At 38.7% G+C, this 19,112-nt stretch overlaps 1 protein-coding gene across 1 annotated transcript in view; it reads left to right on the top strand.

The window, feature by feature from the left end:
- The window catches only part of CLNS1A (chloride channel, nucleotide-sensitive, 1A), a 23,003-nt gene extending 4,105 nt beyond the window's left edge, over positions 1-18,898 (top strand). The window contains exons 2-7 of the mRNA XM_012651015.1: positions 2,044-2,180; positions 5,994-6,092; positions 6,752-6,859; positions 8,343-8,516; positions 15,713-15,802; positions 18,210-18,898. Of these exons, the coding sequence (XP_012506469.1) occupies positions 2,044-2,180; positions 5,994-6,092; positions 6,752-6,859; positions 8,343-8,516; positions 15,713-15,780 (586 nt within the window). The 3' untranslated portion in view covers positions 15,781-15,802; positions 18,210-18,898. The remainder of the gene's footprint in view (positions 1-2,043; positions 2,181-5,993; positions 6,093-6,751; positions 6,860-8,342; positions 8,517-15,712; positions 15,803-18,209) is intronic.
- The last annotated feature ends 214 nt before the right edge of the window (positions 18,899-19,112 follow it).

Genomic DNA, 19,112 nt, shown 5'->3' with positions numbered 1-19,112 from the left:
ATATATTTTTAGTTGTCCAGATAATTTCTTTCTATTTTTAGTAGAGACGGGGTCTCGCTCTTGCTCAGGCTGGTCTCAAACTCCTGACCTTGAGCTATCCACCTGCCTCGGCCTCCCAACTTTTAGCTCTTTAAGGTTTATCACTTTTAAGCCTCTCAGGTTTTCCTTTTTCTTTCTTTTAGTAAACATGTTGGGTGGAAATCTTTCTTAATGATAGTCATTATTTTCTTGTTTTTGCTTTATTTAAGTATATAATTAAGTTTTAGTGTATTTACAGAGTTGTACAATTATCACCACAATCTATTGCTCTGTTTTTGCTTTTGATAATGCTTTTGATAACTGAGGGTTATGTATTGTGCACTTGTCTTAATGCTATTAGACATTGATTTCCTTTAGGGGGACTGAGGTATAAAGTTCATCCTCCCCTTAACATTGAACGTGAATGATCTCAGACTGTCGTACTATCATCGTTCTTACTCAAGGGAGTCCTAGATTCTTCTATTATGCTTTTGCTTGTTTAAAAATTAGACGGCCAGCCTTGTTAAAATTGTATAGAAAATATATAGAATGATATGGGCCGGGCACGATGATTTATGTCTGTAATCCCAGCACTTAGGGAAGCTGAGGCAGGAGGATTGCTTGAGGCCAGTAGTTTGAGACCAGTCTGGGCAACACAGCAAGACCCTGTCTCTACAAAAAATTTAAAAAATTAGCCAGATGTATTACCATTCACCATTAGTCCCAGCTACTGAGGAGGCTGAGGCAGCAGGATCACTTGAGCCCAAGAATTTGAGGTTATAATGAACTTTGGGTGACAAAGTGAGACTCTGTCTCTAAAAAAAAAAGAAAGAAAGAAAATAGAATGATATACACGGGTATTATTGCAGTAATGTCTTTTTTTAATAACAGCTTTATTGAGGTAATTCACATAACATACAATCTACCCATTTTAAAGTATGCAGTTTAATGGTTTTTAGTCTATTCACAGAGTTGTGCAACTATAACCACAATCAATTTTAGAATATTTTCATTGCCCCAGAAAAAAACTGGAACCCATTAACAGGCATTTTCTAGTTCTTTCTAGCCCTGGGCAATCACTATATTGCCTTAACATTTATTGCAATAAACATTTTTTGTGGCTTCTTCAGGATCTTTTTGCTTTTTTCCTGCTAAGCAGTACAATTCCGGATGGGTGAAGTATTATCAAAAATTAGCCAGCCCCTACTCAGAACTCATCTTACTGATTTTGGTGGCATGTCTCCTTTGTTATACCAATGAAATAATTGCATTCGACCACATTTTGAGGGAAAATTAGATCTAGCTTATCTGTGGTTTTCTCTTAAAGCTATAGAAAAAATGAAAGGTTTTATAGAGTCGGTCTTTCAAGGTAATAATTATTTCCTAACATATGGTGTGATTACGGCCATTTCATACGTATGTCATTCAATGTAGGATTAGTGGAGAAATGAGTGATTATCAAGTATTTATTGCATATTTACCTGCTGAGCACTATGCCAGTGGTTTTGAGGAATGTTAAAGAAAGGAATGTGACAGGTTCTGCTGTCAAGCAGCTCACACTCTGTAAGGGTACATAAAACATTCACAACCACAGTGTTAAGTGCCAAATGGTATATTAGTGAGCATGAATGCAGTTTAGGAAAAAAAGACATCATTATGGACTGGAGTAATTGAAGGGAGGCCTCATGGAAGAGCTGGGACTTAACTAGATGAGGATTTGCAAAAGCAAAGAGTGCGTCTGAAGACATTCCAAATAAGAATAAGCATAAAAACCATGGAAACGTACATGTGACTGAGGAAAATTGAATTTCAAATCTATTCGAATTTATAGCTGGAGGAAAAGAGACCATAGGAGAATTGGTCTTAAAGAAAATTCAATTCCCATTACTGAATTTTCTTATTTTAGGAATATTTCTAAACATTCAACTTGAATTTATTCATATGCATAAGTGTCTAAGCTGAACTTTTATAAACTTTGGGATATTAAATTATCTAAAAATAATCTACTTAAAATGTGTTTTTCAGCCGCCTGTCGTGGTTAGATGGCTCTGGATTAGGATTCTCCCTGGAATACCCCACCATTAGTTTACATGCGGTGTCCCGGGACCTAAATGCCTATCCACGAGAGCATTTGTATGTTATGGTGAATGCCAAATTTGGAGGTATGTATGGTGTAATTTAATCTATAGCTTCCTTTGATAGCAAATTATATTTCCAAAAGCAATCTTTGGTTGGGCGCAGTGGCTCACGCCTATAATCCCAGTGCTTTGTGAGGTTGAGGTGGGAGGATCACTTGAGGCCAGGAGTTCAAGACCAGCCTGGGCAACATAGTGAGACTCCATCTCTACAAAAATATTTAAAAATTTAGCCAGGCATGGTGGCACACGCCTGTAGTCTTAGTTACTCGGGAGGCTCAGAGGGGAGGATCACTTGAGCCCAGGAGTTCGAGGCTGCAGTGAGCTACAATCATGCCACTGCACTCCAGCCTGGGCAACAGAACCAGACCCTGTTTCTTAAAAAAAATTAAAAAATAAAAAGCAGGCCGGGCGCGGTGGCTCACGCCTGTAATCCCAGAACCCTGGGAGGCTGAGGCGGGCGGATTGTTTGAGCTCAGGAGTTCGAGACCAGCCTGAGCAAGAGCGAGACCCCGTCTCTACCAAAAATAGAAAGAAATTAATTGGACAGCTAAAAATATATAGAAAAAATTAGCCGGACATGGTGGCGCATGCCTGTAGTCCCAGCTGCTCGGGAGGCTGAGGCAGTAGGATTGCTTGAGCCCAGGAGTTTGAGGTTGCTGTGAGCTAGGCTGATGCCACAGCACTCTAGCCAGGGCAATAAAGTGAGTCTCTGTCTCAAAAAAAAATAAAAAATAAAAAAAATAAAAAGCAGTTTTTGATAATAATGTGATATTACCCACTTTCAGTAGTAGTTTATTAAGCAAAATTTTAACACGGTAAAATAATTTGGACATTTGTGTGTATCTGCCTTTTATTTTCTATATATTTGCACTTAGAATTCTTCATTTATTGTGGATATGTATTTCTTTTTCCTCTTGTGTTTAACTGTTTATTCTCTTTATCTTTGCAAAGGCAACCTTAGAGGCTTGGATTAGTATACTTTGTGCTTCAAGAATTTATTATAGAACTGTTTTGTTTTGTTTTGTTACAAGTATTGGTTCTCAGGAGGGTGTGGGGGGTGGATTTTTCATGGGCCTCCACCCACCTCTCCATCCCCCCATATTTGGCAGTGACATTTTGATTAAAATGGGGAAGGAGTGCTACTGGCATCTAGTAGTTAGAGGCTAAGGATGCTGCTAAACATTCTGCAATTCACAGGGTAGCCCCCCGCAACGAAGTTATCCAGTCCAAATGTCAGTAATGCCAAGGTTTAGAAACCCTGGGTTGTGAGTCCCAAGTTTTGCTGTTGGAGATAACTGCAAAGACTTATAAGTATCTAGTGAAGTTGTTAACGTTTAAAATAATAGGTTGCTTTTCTTGGAAATAGTGTGTCAAAGACAATCCCATGAGTTTGCCTGATAAGCTGGTGTTCCTTCAAATTGGGATTTTAATGTTTTCAGATATAATATCATTTATATTCAGTTGTGACACAAATTATTTAGTAATTTTTTTAGGATTTTTGGCAAGCCCTGCCTAGTTAAGTGGATTCAGCTATCTAAAATTATTTCCATCAAAGATTTCAAGTGCTTGCCATTGGGAAGAGTTCAAAGACAGATAAAAATCTAGTGAACTTTGAAAAAGAAGATGAGGAAAATTTAAAAGGCTGTTGGCCGTGGGGTGTAGTAAGACTTCCTAATGAGGTATTAGGCACAGAGTTCACTCTCTAAGTGAAGGCACCTATGATTTTATAACTAAGAATATTATGTGTCATGTTTAGTTTAAAGAGTTCATTCATTTGTATGAATGCAAAACATTACAGATACTCTTGTCAGTCAATTCCAAATGCTGGTGTGAAATGCCCCTAAATAGTGTCAGGCCTTGATGTGGGGCACAAAAGTTCATGTCAAGAAAAAGGCTAGAGAAGTAGATTTTGAATAAAGACTAACAAAAGGGAAAAGTACATTGAATAAGAAGACTCTGTCTTTCACTTGCTAGGCAAATTATTTTCACCTCTGAGCCTGAATTTCATCTCCCAAAATTAGCAAAGTGTATTAGTCTCTGATTCTCAAACCTGGCTGCACATTAGAAACACCTAGGAAGCTTGTTAAAAATGCTGGAAGTCGCAATCTAGGAAATAACAACTCAGTAGGTTTGAGATAGTTGGTTTAAATATGTGCTTTTTGTGATTATTTCCTTGGAATTGATGTAATTATGATTAATCCTTTCTTAAATATGTAGGACTTCACATCTTACTGGAAAGTAATATCCTCCTGGGTCAGTCACATTTATTTCAGTAGTTCTCTATTTCTGTTTATCTTGAACTCCTCTCATAAATTACAAATGCTTGGCTCATATTTTCCCAGCCTTTGTTCCTCCTGTCCTGATTCTCCAAGCTGCGATTTTTTTTTTCTCTTTGACTTACTTCCATAAGTCTCCTTAAAAATGACCATCGTTGATAAGATTAGGCTATTTTTTTTTTTTTTTTTTTTTTTTTTGAGACAGAGTCTCGCTTTGTTGCCCGGGCTAGAGTGAGTGCCGTGACATCAGCCTAGCTCACAGCAACCTCACACTCCTGGGCTCAAGCGATCCTTCTGCCTCAGGCTCCTGAGTAGCTGGGACTACAGGCATGCGCCACCATGCCCAGCTAATTTTTTCTCTCTATATATATTTTTAGTTGTCCAGATAATTTCTTTCTATTTTTTGGTAGAGATGGGGTCCCACTCTCTCTCAGGCTGGTCTAGAACTCCACTTGAGTGGTCTACCCGCCTCGGCCTCCCAGAGTGCTAGGATTACAGGCGTGAGCCACCGCGCTCGGCCTACAACTGGTTCTTTCACTAAATATTTTTAAAATCTATCCATGTTGATACAGATATATCAGATTTGTTCATTTTTAATTGCTATCTGTCTATAAAACATAATCTGACCAACCCCAGTTTACAATGCATCTGTTTCCTTTTTTTGAATGTTTAAGTTATTTTTTATATTTTTCACTAGTATATTGTGAAATTTACTAGTATACTAGTGAAATTATGTATAAATTCCTTGTGTGCAGGATAAATACTGAGATGTGAAATTATTGGGTAGTAGGATATGGACACCTCAAGGTGGAATTTTCACTCCCAGAATATGCTAGTTCTTTTGTTTTTTTAGAAACTGTCTCGCTCTGTTGCCCAGGCTGAAGTACAGTGACACAATCATAGTCACTATAACTTTAACTCCTGGCTTCAAGGGATCTTCCTGCCTCAGTCTCCTGAGTAGTTAGGACTACAGACACACACCATCATGCCCTGCTAATTATTCAGTTTTTTTGTGGAGACAGGGTATAGCTGTGTTGCCCAGGCTGGTCTCAAACTCCTAGCTTCAAACAGTTCTGCCTTAGCCTCCCAAAGTGCTAGGATTACAGGTGTGAGCCACTGCTCCCAGCCTGTTTTTATTAAACGTTTATATCTTTTCTTGCCTACAGATTTTCTTAATTTATATGTTGCCTAAGTTAAATTTTATGGGCTTTAGTTTTCCTATCTGTAATTTGCTGGTGATGAATCACATCAGTGGTTTATAAACTGCTACTGGAGCCTTTTTTTTTTTTTTCCCCAAAGTGAAAGGTAAGAGGAGCAGATGACATTGGAACCATACTTGTTAGAGCCCTATTTGGGTTTTCTCACCCCCAACCGTGGCCCCATGGGGGCTCTGGAATCCTAAGTGCTCAGTAAAGCACAATGTGGCTTTACCAGAGACTCTATCCAGAGCCTTTTTTCGCTTAAAATAAGCATAATTGGTAGAATTGAATTGCTGTGGGCTTGGTTTTTTTTTTTAAAGTCAAATAACGACATTAAAAAGTTATTTTTGTTGCCTTTCTAGAAGAATCAAAAGAATCTGTGGCTGATGAAGAGGAAGACAGCGATGATGATGTTGAACCTATTACTGAATTTAGATTTGTGCCTAGTGATAAATCAGCATGTGAGTGTGTTCTATAGTATTCTTTCCTTTTATGTACCAAGCATTCCCCCCAGTTGATGTATACGCGTACATAAAACTCTCACCTTTACCTCCATTCTACTGCTTTTTCTTCACTTTCTCATCTATGATATCATTGAGGACCAAGTACCAGTTAATATCAAAGGTTGTGAATGTAGTGAGAGTATTGTAGACACCTTGTTACCGGGTATATTTTGTGAATGGAGGACTCTGGTTAGTTTTATTGATTGATGCTGTTGACTGAATCTCATCTGAGGAATGGCAAAGGAGTCACAGCAGTTCCAAAGTGGAAGATGCCAGGATAGCTGGACAGACCCCTATCAGCTGAGAGGTGTTTCACTGTGGTGCAGCAATCTGACCAGGACTCTGATCCTTTTTCTCAGAAAATCCGACTAGCCATGAAGAGATCTCAATAATATAAAATATCCCAAAATGAGCTCTTATTATTTTGTGACTTGTCCATTGCCTCAAGCGCTTTCAAGATTGATCTTACATCGAATTTGGCAGGTTTTGTAAATATTGTGACCTTAGTATACCTCTTGTGTACCCATTAAATTTATTTGCTCTGATGGTTATTTTTATTATAAAATTTTATTTTACATTGAAAAGAATATTAGTTACAATTTAATTTCCTTGTTCAGTGGAGGCAATGTTCACTGCAATGTGTGAATGCCAGGCCTTGCATCCAGATCCTGAGGATGAAGATTCAGATGATTACGATGGAGATGAATATGATGTGGAAGCACATGGTTAGTAAAATGGATTTTTTTAAGTTTTGTTTTTTTGTTTGTTTAGTGTTTCATTTTAAGAGTGTACTAGGGAGAGGGGATTATAGTTCTTTAAATCTCTATAAAGTACCTAATATGATATAATTATTAATACAAGTGAATGACACAATGGTATACTTTATGCCTATGCTCTTTGCAACAGACAAATTGGAGAAATTTATGGGCTTTCCAAGCTTAAGGGTAAAAAATAGAGATTGTCAGGGAAGAAAGTGGATAAATAGAGTAAATGGAAGGGAAGAAAATGGTAAATAGGAAAGTGGGTTGTCAGAAAAGTCTTTTAAATTGAGACACCTGCCCCTAGAAAACAAGCCTTCTCTCTCTACCCCTTGAGAACCTAGATCATCTATATCTTTATTTAACATATTCCAATTGTGCGAAAACAGACTCTTGGCCAGACGTGGTGGCTCATACCTGTAATCCTAGCACTCTGGGAGGCTCAGACAGGAGGATCACTTGAGGTTAGGAGTTCAAGATCAGCCTCAGCAAGAGCAAGACCCCGTCTCTACTGAAAATAGAAAGAAATTAGCCAGGCATGGTGGTATACACCTGTAGTCCCAACTACTCGGGAGGTTGAGGCAGGAGGATTGTTTGAGCCCAGGAGTTTGAAGTTGCTGTGAGCTAGGCTGACGCCAGAGCACTCTAGCCCGGGCAGCAGAGCATGATTCTGTCTCAAAAAAAAAAAAAAACAAAAACCAAACCAAAAAAACCTTATTCCTTCAAACAGCTTACTGTCAAGGACATTTCTTTTTTCCAGACTCACACTTCATTTATCTATTTCCTATTGCTTCTTCAGACCAAAATGCAATCACTAGCCTGGTGGAGTCTTTCTGTAGCTTGAAGTGCCTGCTGTTCTCTTTTCTTTTCCCCACTGGTCTTATGCATACCAATCTGAGTATCCAAAGCTCTTTCTTCCATGTATACCCACTTGCTGGCCTGAGACAAACTCATTTCTAGGATTCTTCTTCACATATCCGAAGATAACCTTATCTTTCTGGGATTTTTGGTTTTTTAATCCTTTTTGTATTTTCTGGTCTTCTTGATTTTTTAAAAGGCACATGTATTTTAATCAGAAAACATCTTCAGTACAAATTAATATCAACTTAATTTGTGCTCACTAGTAAAATCCCACAGTGGAATAACACAGGACTCCCTGACCTTAGGAACACACATTTTTCCCTCTAGTCCTTGGACATGTGAGTCTTTGGGAATTGCTGTTTACTGGTTCATTATCTCTTGGAATCCCTTCTCATCCTAGAGGGTAGGGACATTTTCTTTGTATCTCTGTCTTCAGTAGTGGCCTACATATGTGTATAGTGAATCTTGAAAAGTATTTTCCCGGAAGCCTGTTTTCCCTGTACCTTATCTTCGGCAAATGCGTTATTGATTATCCATTTTGTTTTTTCTAATTGTTGTGTAATAGCCTTAAAGTTTTCTATTTGTTTAGAACAAGGACAAGGGGACATCCCTACATTTTACACCTATGAAGAAGGATTATCCCATTTAACAGCAGAAGGCCAAGCCACATTGGAGAGATTAGAAGGAATGCTTTCTCAGTCTGTGAGCAGCCAGTATAATATGGCTGGGGTTAGGACAGAAGATTCAATAAGAGATTATGAAGGTGAGTGTCCTTTCTCTTCAGTGTGAACAGTCAAACAGGCACTTGGGCAATAAGTTATGGGGAAACATACAAGTTTTTCTGGAAACTCTAAGAGAAATCTTAGAATTAACTCTTTATAGTATAGGAAGCAAGTGTAGAATTACATAGAACAGGAATTTTTATGTAATTTGTTTTTAGTGATGGTTTTTCCTCACTATGAAAATAGTCTTTGTTCATAGTCAAAAATTTTTTGATTTTAATTTTTTTAAGAGAGTGGGTCTCGTTGTGACACCCAGGCTGGAGTACAGTGGTACAATCATATCTCACTGCAGCCTCAAACTCCTGGGCTCAAGAGATCCTCTTGCCTCAACCTCCTGAGTAGCGAGGACTATAGGTGCACACCACCATGCTTTGTTTTTTGGCTTTTTCTTTTTATAATTTTTTTATAGAGATGGGGCCTCACCCCAGTTGGTCTCAAATTCCTGGGCTAAGGTGATCCTTCCACAAAGTGCTGAGATTACAGGCGTGAGCCAACACACCCAGCCACAAAAATAGTTTAAATGTGCATAGGCAAAGAAGAAGTGAAAAAAAATCAGGCAGGGCATGGTGTCTCACACCTGTAATCTTAGCATTTTGGGAGGCCAAGGTGGGAGGATTGCTTGAGCTCCGGAATTCGAGACCAGCCTTAGGAAGAGTGAGACCTTGTCTCTACTAAAAAAAAAAAAAAAAAAGTAGAAAAAATTAGCTGGACGTAGTTGCACACACCTGTAGTCCCAGCTACTCGGGAGGCTGAGGTAGGAGGATCACTTGAGCCCACTAGTTTGAGGTTACAGTGAGCTATATATGATGCTACTGTACTCGACAGTGCAAGACACTGTCTCTAAAAAAAACAAAACACAAGTATAAAAGGGATACCTACTGTTAATTTTCTGGTGTATCTCTGTATTAGTTTGCTGGGACTATTGTAACAAAGTGCTATAGGCTGGGTGGCTTAAACAATAGAAATTTATTGTCTCCTAGTTCTGGAGGCAAGAAGTCCAGGGTTGGTTATCTCTGTGTTTCAGGCCTCTCTCCTTGGCATGTAGATAACTGTCTTTTCCCCTATGTCTTTGTGTCATTTTCTCTCTGTGTCCGTGTTTCCCATGTCTGTTTCCAAGTTTCCTTCTCTTAGGGTTCTCCAGAGAAACAGAACCAGTGTGGGGGGAGGGTAAGTACCTAATATGATATAATTATTAATACAAGTGAATGACACAATGGTATACTTTATGCCTATGCTCTTTGCAACAGACAAATTGGAGAAATTTATGGGCTTTCCAAGCTTAAGGGTAAAAAATAGAGATTGTCAGGGAAGAAAGTGGATAAATAGAGTAAATGGAAGGGAAGAAAATGGTAAATAGGAAAGTGGGTTGTCAGAAAAGTCTTTTAAATTGAGACACCTGCCCCTAGAAAACAAGCCTTCTCTCTCTACCCCTTGAGAACCTAGATCATCTATATCTTTATTTAACATATTCCAATTGTGCGAAAACAGACTCTTGGCCAGACGTGGTGGCTCATACCTGTAATCCTAGCACTCTGGGAGGCTCAGACAGGAGGATCACTTGAGGTTAGGAGTTCAAGATCAGCCTCAGCAAGAGCAAGACCCCGTCTCTACTGAAAATAGAAAGAAATTAGCCAGGCATGGTGGTATACACCTGTAGTCCCAACTACTCGGGAGGTTGAGGCAGGAGGATTGTTTGAGCCCAGGAGTTTGAAGTTGCTGTGAGCTAGGCTGACGCCAGAGCACTCTAGCCCGGGCAGCAGAGCATGATTCTGTCTCAAAAAAAAAAAAAAACAAAAACCAAACCAAAAAAACCTTATTCCTTCAAACAGCTTACTGTCAAGGACATTTCTTTTTTCCAGACTCACACTTCATTTATCTATTTCCTATTGCTTCTTCAGACCAAAATGCAATCACTAGCCTGGTGGAGTCTTTCTGTAGCTTGAAGTGCCTGCTGTTCTCTTTTCTTTTCCCCACTGGTCTTATGCATACCAATCTGAGTATCCAAAGCTCTTTCTTCCATGTATACCCACTTGCTGGCCTGAGACAAACTCATTTCTAGGATTCTTCTTCACATATCCGAAGATAACCTTATCTTTCTGGGATTTTTGGTTTTTTAATCCTTTTTGTATTTTCTGGTCTTCTTGATTTTTTAAAAGGCACATGTATTTTAATCAGAAAACATCTTCAGTACAAATTAATATCAACTTAATTTGTGCTCACTAGTAAAATCCCACAGTGGAATAACACAGGACTCCCTGACCTTAGGAACACACATTTTTCCCTCTAGTCCTTGGACATGTGAGTCTTTGGGAATTGCTGTTTACTGGTTCATTATCTCTTGGAATCCCTTCTCATCCTAGAGGGTAGGGACATTTTCTTTGTATCTCTGTCTTCAGTAGTGGCCTACATATGTGTATAGTGAATCTTGAAAAGTATTTTCCCGGAAGCCTGTTTTCCCTGTACCTTATCTTCGGCAAATGCGTTATTGATTATCCATTTTGTTTTTTCTAATTGTTGTGTAATAGCCTTAAAGTTTTCTATTTGTTTAGAACAAGGACAAGGGGACATCCCTACATTTTACACCTATGAAGAAGGATTATCCCATTTAACAGCAGAAGGCCAAGCCACATTGGAGAGATTAGAAGGAATGCTTTCTCAGTCTGTGAGCAGCCAGTATAATATGGCTGGGGTTAGGACAGAAGATTCAATAAGAGATTATGAAGGTGAGTGTCCTTTCTCTTCAGTGTGAACAGTCAAACAGGCACTTGGGCAATAAGTTATGGGGAAACATACAAGTTTTTCTGGAAACTCTAAGAGAAATCTTAGAATTAACTCTTTATAGTATAGGAAGCAAGTGTAGAATTACATAGAACAGGAATTTTTATGTAATTTGTTTTTAGTGATGGTTTTTCCTCACTATGAAAATAGTCTTTGTTCATAGTCAAAAATTTTTTGATTTTAATTTTTTTAAGAGAGTGGGTCTCGTTGTGACACCCAGGCTGGAGTACAGTGGTACAATCATATCTCACTGCAGCCTCAAACTCCTGGGCTCAAGAGATCCTCTTGCCTCAACCTCCTGAGTAGCGAGGACTATAGGTGCACACCACCATGCTTTGTTTTTTGGCTTTTTCTTTTTATAATTTTTTTATAGAGATGGGGCCTCACCCCAGTTGGTCTCAAATTCCTGGGCTAAGGTGATCCTTCCACAAAGTGCTGAGATTACAGGCGTGAGCCAACACACCCAGCCACAAAAATAGTTTAAATGTGCATAGGCAAAGAAGAAGTGAAAAAAAATCAGGCAGGGCATGGTGTCTCACACCTGTAATCTTAGCATTTTGGGAGGCCAAGGTGGGAGGATTGCTTGAGCTCCGGAATTCGAGACCAGCCTTAGGAAGAGTGAGACCTTGTCTCTACTAAAAAAAAAAAAAAAAAAAGTAGAAAAAATTAGCTGGACGTAGTTGCACACACCTGTAGTCCCAGCTACTCGGGAGGCTGAGGTAGGAGGATCACTTGAGCCCACTAGTTTGAGGTTACAGTGAGCTATATATGATGCTACTGTACTCGACAGTGCAAGACACTGTCTCTAAAAAAAACAAAACACAAGTATAAAAGGGATACCTACTGTTAATTTTCTGGTGTATCTCTGTATTAGTTTGCTGGGACTATTGTAACAAAGTGCTATAGGCTGGGTGGCTTAAACAATAGAAATTTATTGTCTCCTAGTTCTGGAGGCAAGAAGTCCAGGGTTGGTTATCTCTGTGTTTCAGGCCTCTCTCCTTGGCATGTAGATAACTGTCTTTTCCCCTATGTCTTTGTGTCATTTTCTCTCTGTGTCCGTGTTTCCCATGTCTGTTTCCAAGTTTCCTTCTCTTAGGGTTCTCCAGAGAAACAGAACCAGTGTGGGGGGAGGGTAATGTATTTATATCTATATATGTATATAAATACATATATAGCGAGAGATTTATTTTAAGAAATTGGCTCACATTGTGAAAGCAGGCAAGTCTAAAATCTGCAGGGTAGGCAGGCAGGCTCGAGACCCAGGGAAGAATTGATGATGTAGTCCGAAGGCAGTCTGCTGGCAGAATTTGTTCTTGTTCAGGGAAGGTAAGTCTTTGTTCTGTGAAGACCTTCAGCTGATTAGATGAGGCCATCACATTATGGAGGGTCATCTGCTTAGATCAGAGTCTACTAATTTATATGTTAATCTCATCTAAAAAATAACCTCCACAGAAACAACTAGAATAATGTTTGGCAGGCAAACTGTCTGGGTACCATGGCCTGGGCAAGTTGATGCATGACATTAACTATCTTCTTACTAACACCCTTCTTGAAAGGGCACCAGTCAAATTGGATTAGGTCCTACTCTCATGTCCTCACTTTAACTTGATTTCCTCTGTAAAGACCCTAAAGATCTTATTCCGAGCTACTGGAGGTTAGAACTTGAACATGAATTTTGGGGAGACACAATTTGACCCTAAACACTAAAAGAGAAATCTCAGAATGAACTCTTTATAGTGTAGGAAGCAAATGTAGAATTACATAGAATGGGAAGTCTTCTGTAATTTTTTTATTGGTTTTTGTCCCCCTAACTACAAAAATAGTCTGTGTTCATAGTCAAAAATTTTAAAACTGTGCACAGGCAAAGAAGAGGTAGGAAAAAAATCAAGCATAATTCTGAGAGACATCCATTAATTTCCTGTTGCATATCCTTCCAGTCTTGTTTGCTTCCATGTGTTTATGTGTGTACACATTTGGATACTACCATTTTTATTCTAAAATGAATTCCTATGTGACTATATGCAAAACTAGGATAGTCAATTGATTTAAAGGATTAGGCAGTATTCAAGAAAATTGAGTTCTCTTATGACAAGCTTCTGGACCTTAAACTGGCTTCAAATGTTTCTATTTTCTTCTGTTTGAAGCTTGTTTGTAAGTATTTTCCTTAGCACACTGATTCCTTTCTTAAATAATCCTGTTTCGATTAGAACCTCGAAGTGTTTTTTGACTCCAGCCTGCCTTTACCATTTATTCCCTTATCCAGTCTAATACCTAGTTCCATGGATTTTTTCCTTACTTTCATCTCTCTTTGCTGTGACTACTATAATCCTACAAACCTAGGCCCTTTTTTCTCAAACTGGATTTACACAACAGTAAATTTCTTGCCTCTATCATCCCTTCCTCTAGCTCGCTAATCTTTTGAGAATACTTTGTAATGTCACCCCTGTATAAAGATGTCCCCTCAGTGATTTCCTGATGCCTATCCTACCATGTAGTTCTGACTCTGAAGAGACATCCCTGTCTTTGCTCTAGTTGTCTCCAATCTTTTTCCTGCTACCCTCAGTAAAGCACTTAGATAATGCTTATTACGTGCTAGACTCTGATTTAAACACATTACACATATTTACTTATTTAATCCTTCCATGAACCCTGTGTGGTAAATGCTGGTATGACCCCATTTTACAGGTGAGGAAACTGAGGCACAGAAAGGTTATGTAACTTGTTGAGGTCAAACAGCTAATAAGTGGTAAGAGGATTAAATGAGCTAATATGCAAAAATTAATATACTCACCACATTGCCCAGCCTGCATAATCAGGAATAGCTAAAAGCTTCATGGAGTAAGTGGCATCTAAGCCACGATCTAAACCATGTATAGAAGTGACCCAGGGGAAGAGGGATTGCACACAGGAGGAAAGGCAGGTAAAGGGATTAGTTATGTGCAGAGGTTCAAGAGACCATTCAGCTTTGGGGGACTGAAAGTTCATTATGTCTGGAACTTTGTGAAGGGTAGTTATGGTAACTGATAAAGGTGGGGTAGTGAACTGGGCCATGTCTTAGAGCAGTGGTCCCAACCTTTTGGCACCAGGGACCAGTTTCATGGAAGACAGTTTTTCCACAGATGGGATGGGGATGGCAAGCAATGGGGAGCGGCTGTAAATACAGATGAAGTTTTGATTGCTTGCTCCCCCACTGTTCACCTCCTGCTGTGCAGCCTGGTTCCTAATTAGGCCATGGACCATTACCAGTCTGTGGCCTTGGGGGTTGGGAACCAAAGTCTTAGAGGAACTCTTAGTTTCGTGGGAAGCCACTGAAGAATTTTAGTTTGATTAGTGTTTCAGAATATAACTCTGGTTGCAATATGGAAAACTGATTGGAGAGGAAAAATACTAGAGAAAAGAAGAGAAACCCTGTTATGTGACTTATGTATTAAATTAGATAAGAAATGGTGACTTAAATTAGAAAGTGACAGTGAATATCAAAAGATTTGACACAGTTGGGTGTGGTGGCACTCATCTGTGGTCCTAGCTACTCCAGAGGCTGAGGCAGGAGGATCCCTTGAGTTCCAGGAGTTTAAGGCTACACTGAGCTATGATTGTGCTGTTGCACTCCAGCCTGGGCAACACAGTGAGACCGTGTCTAAAAAAAAAAGACAGATTTGAGAGATTTAGGAGATAAGCAACAGAAGTTAGAAGTAGGGTAGGGATCTCTGGTTTGGGCAGATAAGAGGTAACCCTTTAGCAAGACTGGGAAAAGAAACATTTTTATGTGGAAAGATGAACAGTTTTTAGACACGTGTCACATTTGTGTCTCCAGGTGGTGGAGTGCCAAAGGGCTGTGGGCAGAAGCCACTTTGTGGTGGGCTGAAGAGTTGAGGGGTGAATGGGAGGTGAATAAGTGGAGAAAACAGCTATAGACAACTCTTTCCACAGAGTTTTCTATTTTTTCTTGTCCCCTCTCATTTAATGAGATAAGAAAAACAGGGAGATTAAGCAAGAACCCTGCTCTACTTTTCTCCTGGATTACGTTGAAAGCTTTCTGAGGAAAGGACTGTTTACCTTAAAAAGAAAAGAAAAACTAACAGTAAATACTTAAGAACAGATCTGTAAAGAGTAATTGATACTGCATTTGAAAGTTCCTACCTACAGTTCTTTTAGTATTGAGGTTGAGAATTTATAAAGTAAATGTTAAATATAGACTGACTTTAACTCACCCTAAATCCACCGGTAGCATTTTCCTTTCTTCGTTTGTTCTTTGATACTTTAAAAAAAAAAAAAAAAAATAGTATCTCTTACCAGCAGAGGGCACTGGCTTCCTTCTGGTCAAAGTTAGAAGGTGAGTGTTTTTACCTATCTGAAGTGCTTAGTAGAGTATCGCTCAACAATTCATTTTTTTGTTTAGATGGGATGGAGGTAGATACCACACCAACAGTTGCTGGACAGTTTGAGGATGCAGATGTTGATCACTGAAAATGATTTATGCTGCTTGAAGGTGAGTAGCTTATTTCCTCCCTTGTCATTGAACATGAAAATCATATGAAATGATTAATTTTTATTTTCATACATCAGGAGAACTCTATGTAATTTTGCAGTTTAGAAAAATGTTGTTACCCATTTCTGAAATTACTGAAAATTATGTGTTGTTTTTCCCCTAAGAAGTCAAGGCTGCAACATGATGATGTTCAGTTTAACATTTATTGTACACTTCCCACATGCTAAGCATTGCAGTAGGCATTCAAAATATGTAGAAGAATAAGACACAGACCATCGTCAATGAACTTATAAGCCATTTGTACAGAAGCAGACCTCCCTGGTTGGCTCAGGTGAGAGCAGTAGAGCCTCAGCTCATGTCCTGGTCTGCTCTTGAGTCACCTTTTGTCACTTGAAGCGTTTGAAATCTTAGCATGCTCATCAGAAAACAGAAAGCAGAGATCTGCTGCAACTCATGCTTTTCAGTTTTGGGAAGGAATAAAAGTAATTTGAAACTGAGCTCAAGACTTTAATCATAATTTTGTATCAATTTCCCTCCTTCTGAAAATAATGGGTGACCAAGGTCCTGGTCACCTTAGTGTCCAAGTCTGATTTGCCAAACCGTAACAAGTTTGTGTACAGTTGTCCAAAAGCTATCATTTCCCAAGTTGTTTCCTGCTGCTTTTCATGGCTGATGTAAGAGCTCTCTGCCAATTTTCTTTTCTCTGACACATTCTCATAAGCTTTGCCTGAAGTTTGTCCCTATTTGCTCCTTTGTTAATCTGAGAAATATATTGTCAGTCTGGGTATTTCAGCTATATGTTAGGTAATAACTGAAGGTCATGTAGCTAGTTCACATCGTACAGAACTAGGACTGGTAATTGTAGTAGTCCCTCCTTTATAAGGTGTTAAGTGGCTGTCCCTCTTTTCCCCCTACAATGTCCTGCTACCTCTGACCTTGTAGCATTCTTTTCTTAAATACTGGTTGTCTTCCAGTCTTTGAGATAACGCTGCTCTCCAGGTCCTTTTATTTTATTAAAGTATATAGTAATAGCATGGCAAGATTTATATATTTTGACTCGACTCTGCTACCACTATTAGTCATCCAATTAGGTTGCAAAATCTCTTGTCATTCCCTGCTATGCTAAATATTTCAAAATTCCTTGTTTTGTTCTGATACAGATTTTAGTTCTGAACCTTAAGTAATCGTTGGCTTTTTCTCCACTTAAAATTTTTAATTCCTTTACCCCTGTTCCATTTTATATTGGAAACCAGCCTTTTAAAATTCCAGTTATGTTCCAAGTTATTGCCATTGTGAACACTGTATAACACTGCTTCTTATACTAACCATGAATTGTGACATTGGAGCTCTGCTTTCTTCTCAGGTCCTGCCAGTGGAACCGTCTGAAAATAATCTCTTTGAATTCTTTGATTTTTACCTCTTCCCTTAAATACTCAATCCTAATTTCCACATTAAATCTGTCGGTGGTAGCCATAGTCTAAAATCAATTATGTGTTAAAATTACGTGTTCATATCACTAGAGCTCTGTTAACATTAATTTTCAGCTCTTACAGTTCCAGATGTCAATAACTTTACTATTCTACTTCATGGGAACTCTTGTGGTACCAACTTAAGTCTTCTTTCCTTCTCATCACATTTTTTTATAGCATATTGATTTGTTTCAGCTCAGTGATACTTGTTTAGTACCTGTTTTATTGGAACTAGAAAACAGATTTTTGGATCTTCTGGCTTTTACATATTTCTTTTTGAAAAATAGACATTTCGGAGAACATCAACTACTCTGTTAATAAGGATCATGAGAAACTCATTTGGTACGTCACTAACAGTTATACTAATGGGATGTTACTACAGTCCCTGGCGAGAATTCTTAGGATTCTTTGCAATGGTGAAATACCCATAAAATAGCCACAAACTAATGAGCTTTGTTTTCTGTTCATTTTATGCTCAGAGTTCAGAGGCAGAGAATTATTTTATTCCTAAAGTTTATACATGTTCTTCATCTGGATAATTGCCATGAATTCCAAACAATGTCTGTAAATTTTTAAACATTTAAAGTTGTATGTGCCTTTAAAGAATGAACAAGAAATAATTAGAGTATTTATGTAACCATTAATGACTTCAAGATAATGGAACTAGGACCTCTCAATGCATGAGGTAGGATGAAGGGGGAAGCACATGAATGGTAGAATCACAGGTCTACCACACACTGGCTGTATGCCTTTGGACAAGGTATATAGCTTTAATCCTCCGTTTCCTCATCTGTAAAATGAGGATGATAAGAACTACCTGGCAGGGTTATTACAAAGATTGAGATACAGTGTATCTAAGACCTCTGGCACTCTTGACTAGGCATTCAATAAATAATAGCTATTATTATTATAAACATTGTAAACCTTTTGTTTTTCAGATTCTGCTCATAACCATAGGAGAGAACTTGGTGCCTCTTCCACTCTGGAGTGGGTTGATGAAAGTCTTTTTCCTTCTCCAAAACTCACCTGAACCAGTTCTTTCTTGAGACAGACTATACTGACACAACAAGTTGTCACCAGCAGAAGAAACTATGACCTTTATTAACAAAGGTGAATTAACTTAACCAAGAGGGTGTTTGTAGTTTATTATTTACCCCAAAACTCCATGTCTAGGTATCCTCTGAGGAGGTCTGTATTTCCTGCCTTCACTGTATGCATTTTCTATAAGCTAGCAGGCCTATGTGGTAGAAATGCACAGGAGCGTGGAGGTGTAGGTAGACTGGGTGGGAAAGAGAGAGGTTGAAGCTAAGATTCACTTCTTTGGGGCTTAAGGATACCCATACCCCTAAAAAGTAAGATCTCAGAGGAATCCTAGCCTCTGCTCATTCTCCACCGGGGCAAGAATCTTCTACTAATTTGGGGCCCAGATTAATTAATTCAGGCATTTGTAGGTAGCCTCTTTGGAAATATTCCAGCCACATATACTATCCCTGACACAAGTGCTTCTGACTAGCTTTTTTGCTTTTTTCACCATGTTTCATCAGTCTGCTCTGTTATAACCTCTTCAGTTATATCCTCTAGTTTCCAGCATCTTGGGTTACTTTCTGTAACAAAACAAGTGAAACTGGGATGAAATCCTCAAAGTACTTCAAATGGTAATTGTTTTGTCTTTGTAACAGCTTAACAAATAAATCTAGGTTTTCTATATTACTGTGCTCTCACTCTTGACTAGAACCGTTAATGAGAAATGTTTTTTGAAAAAACAATGCTGGCAAGTAGAATTTTGCTGGTCTTATTTTTGTTCACTTGTTGCGGACATGAAATTAAGAAGAAAATGTATA

This window comes from Propithecus coquereli, unplaced genomic scaffold, assembly GCF_000956105.1.
Source record: "Propithecus coquereli isolate 6110/MARCELLA unplaced genomic scaffold, Pcoq_1.0 Scaffold344, whole genome shotgun sequence".
NCBI lineage: Eukaryota > Metazoa > Chordata > Mammalia > Primates > Indriidae > Propithecus > Propithecus coquereli.
The sequence above is the reverse complement of the archived record's forward strand: the minus strand, read 5'-3'. Positions and strand labels throughout refer to the sequence as shown.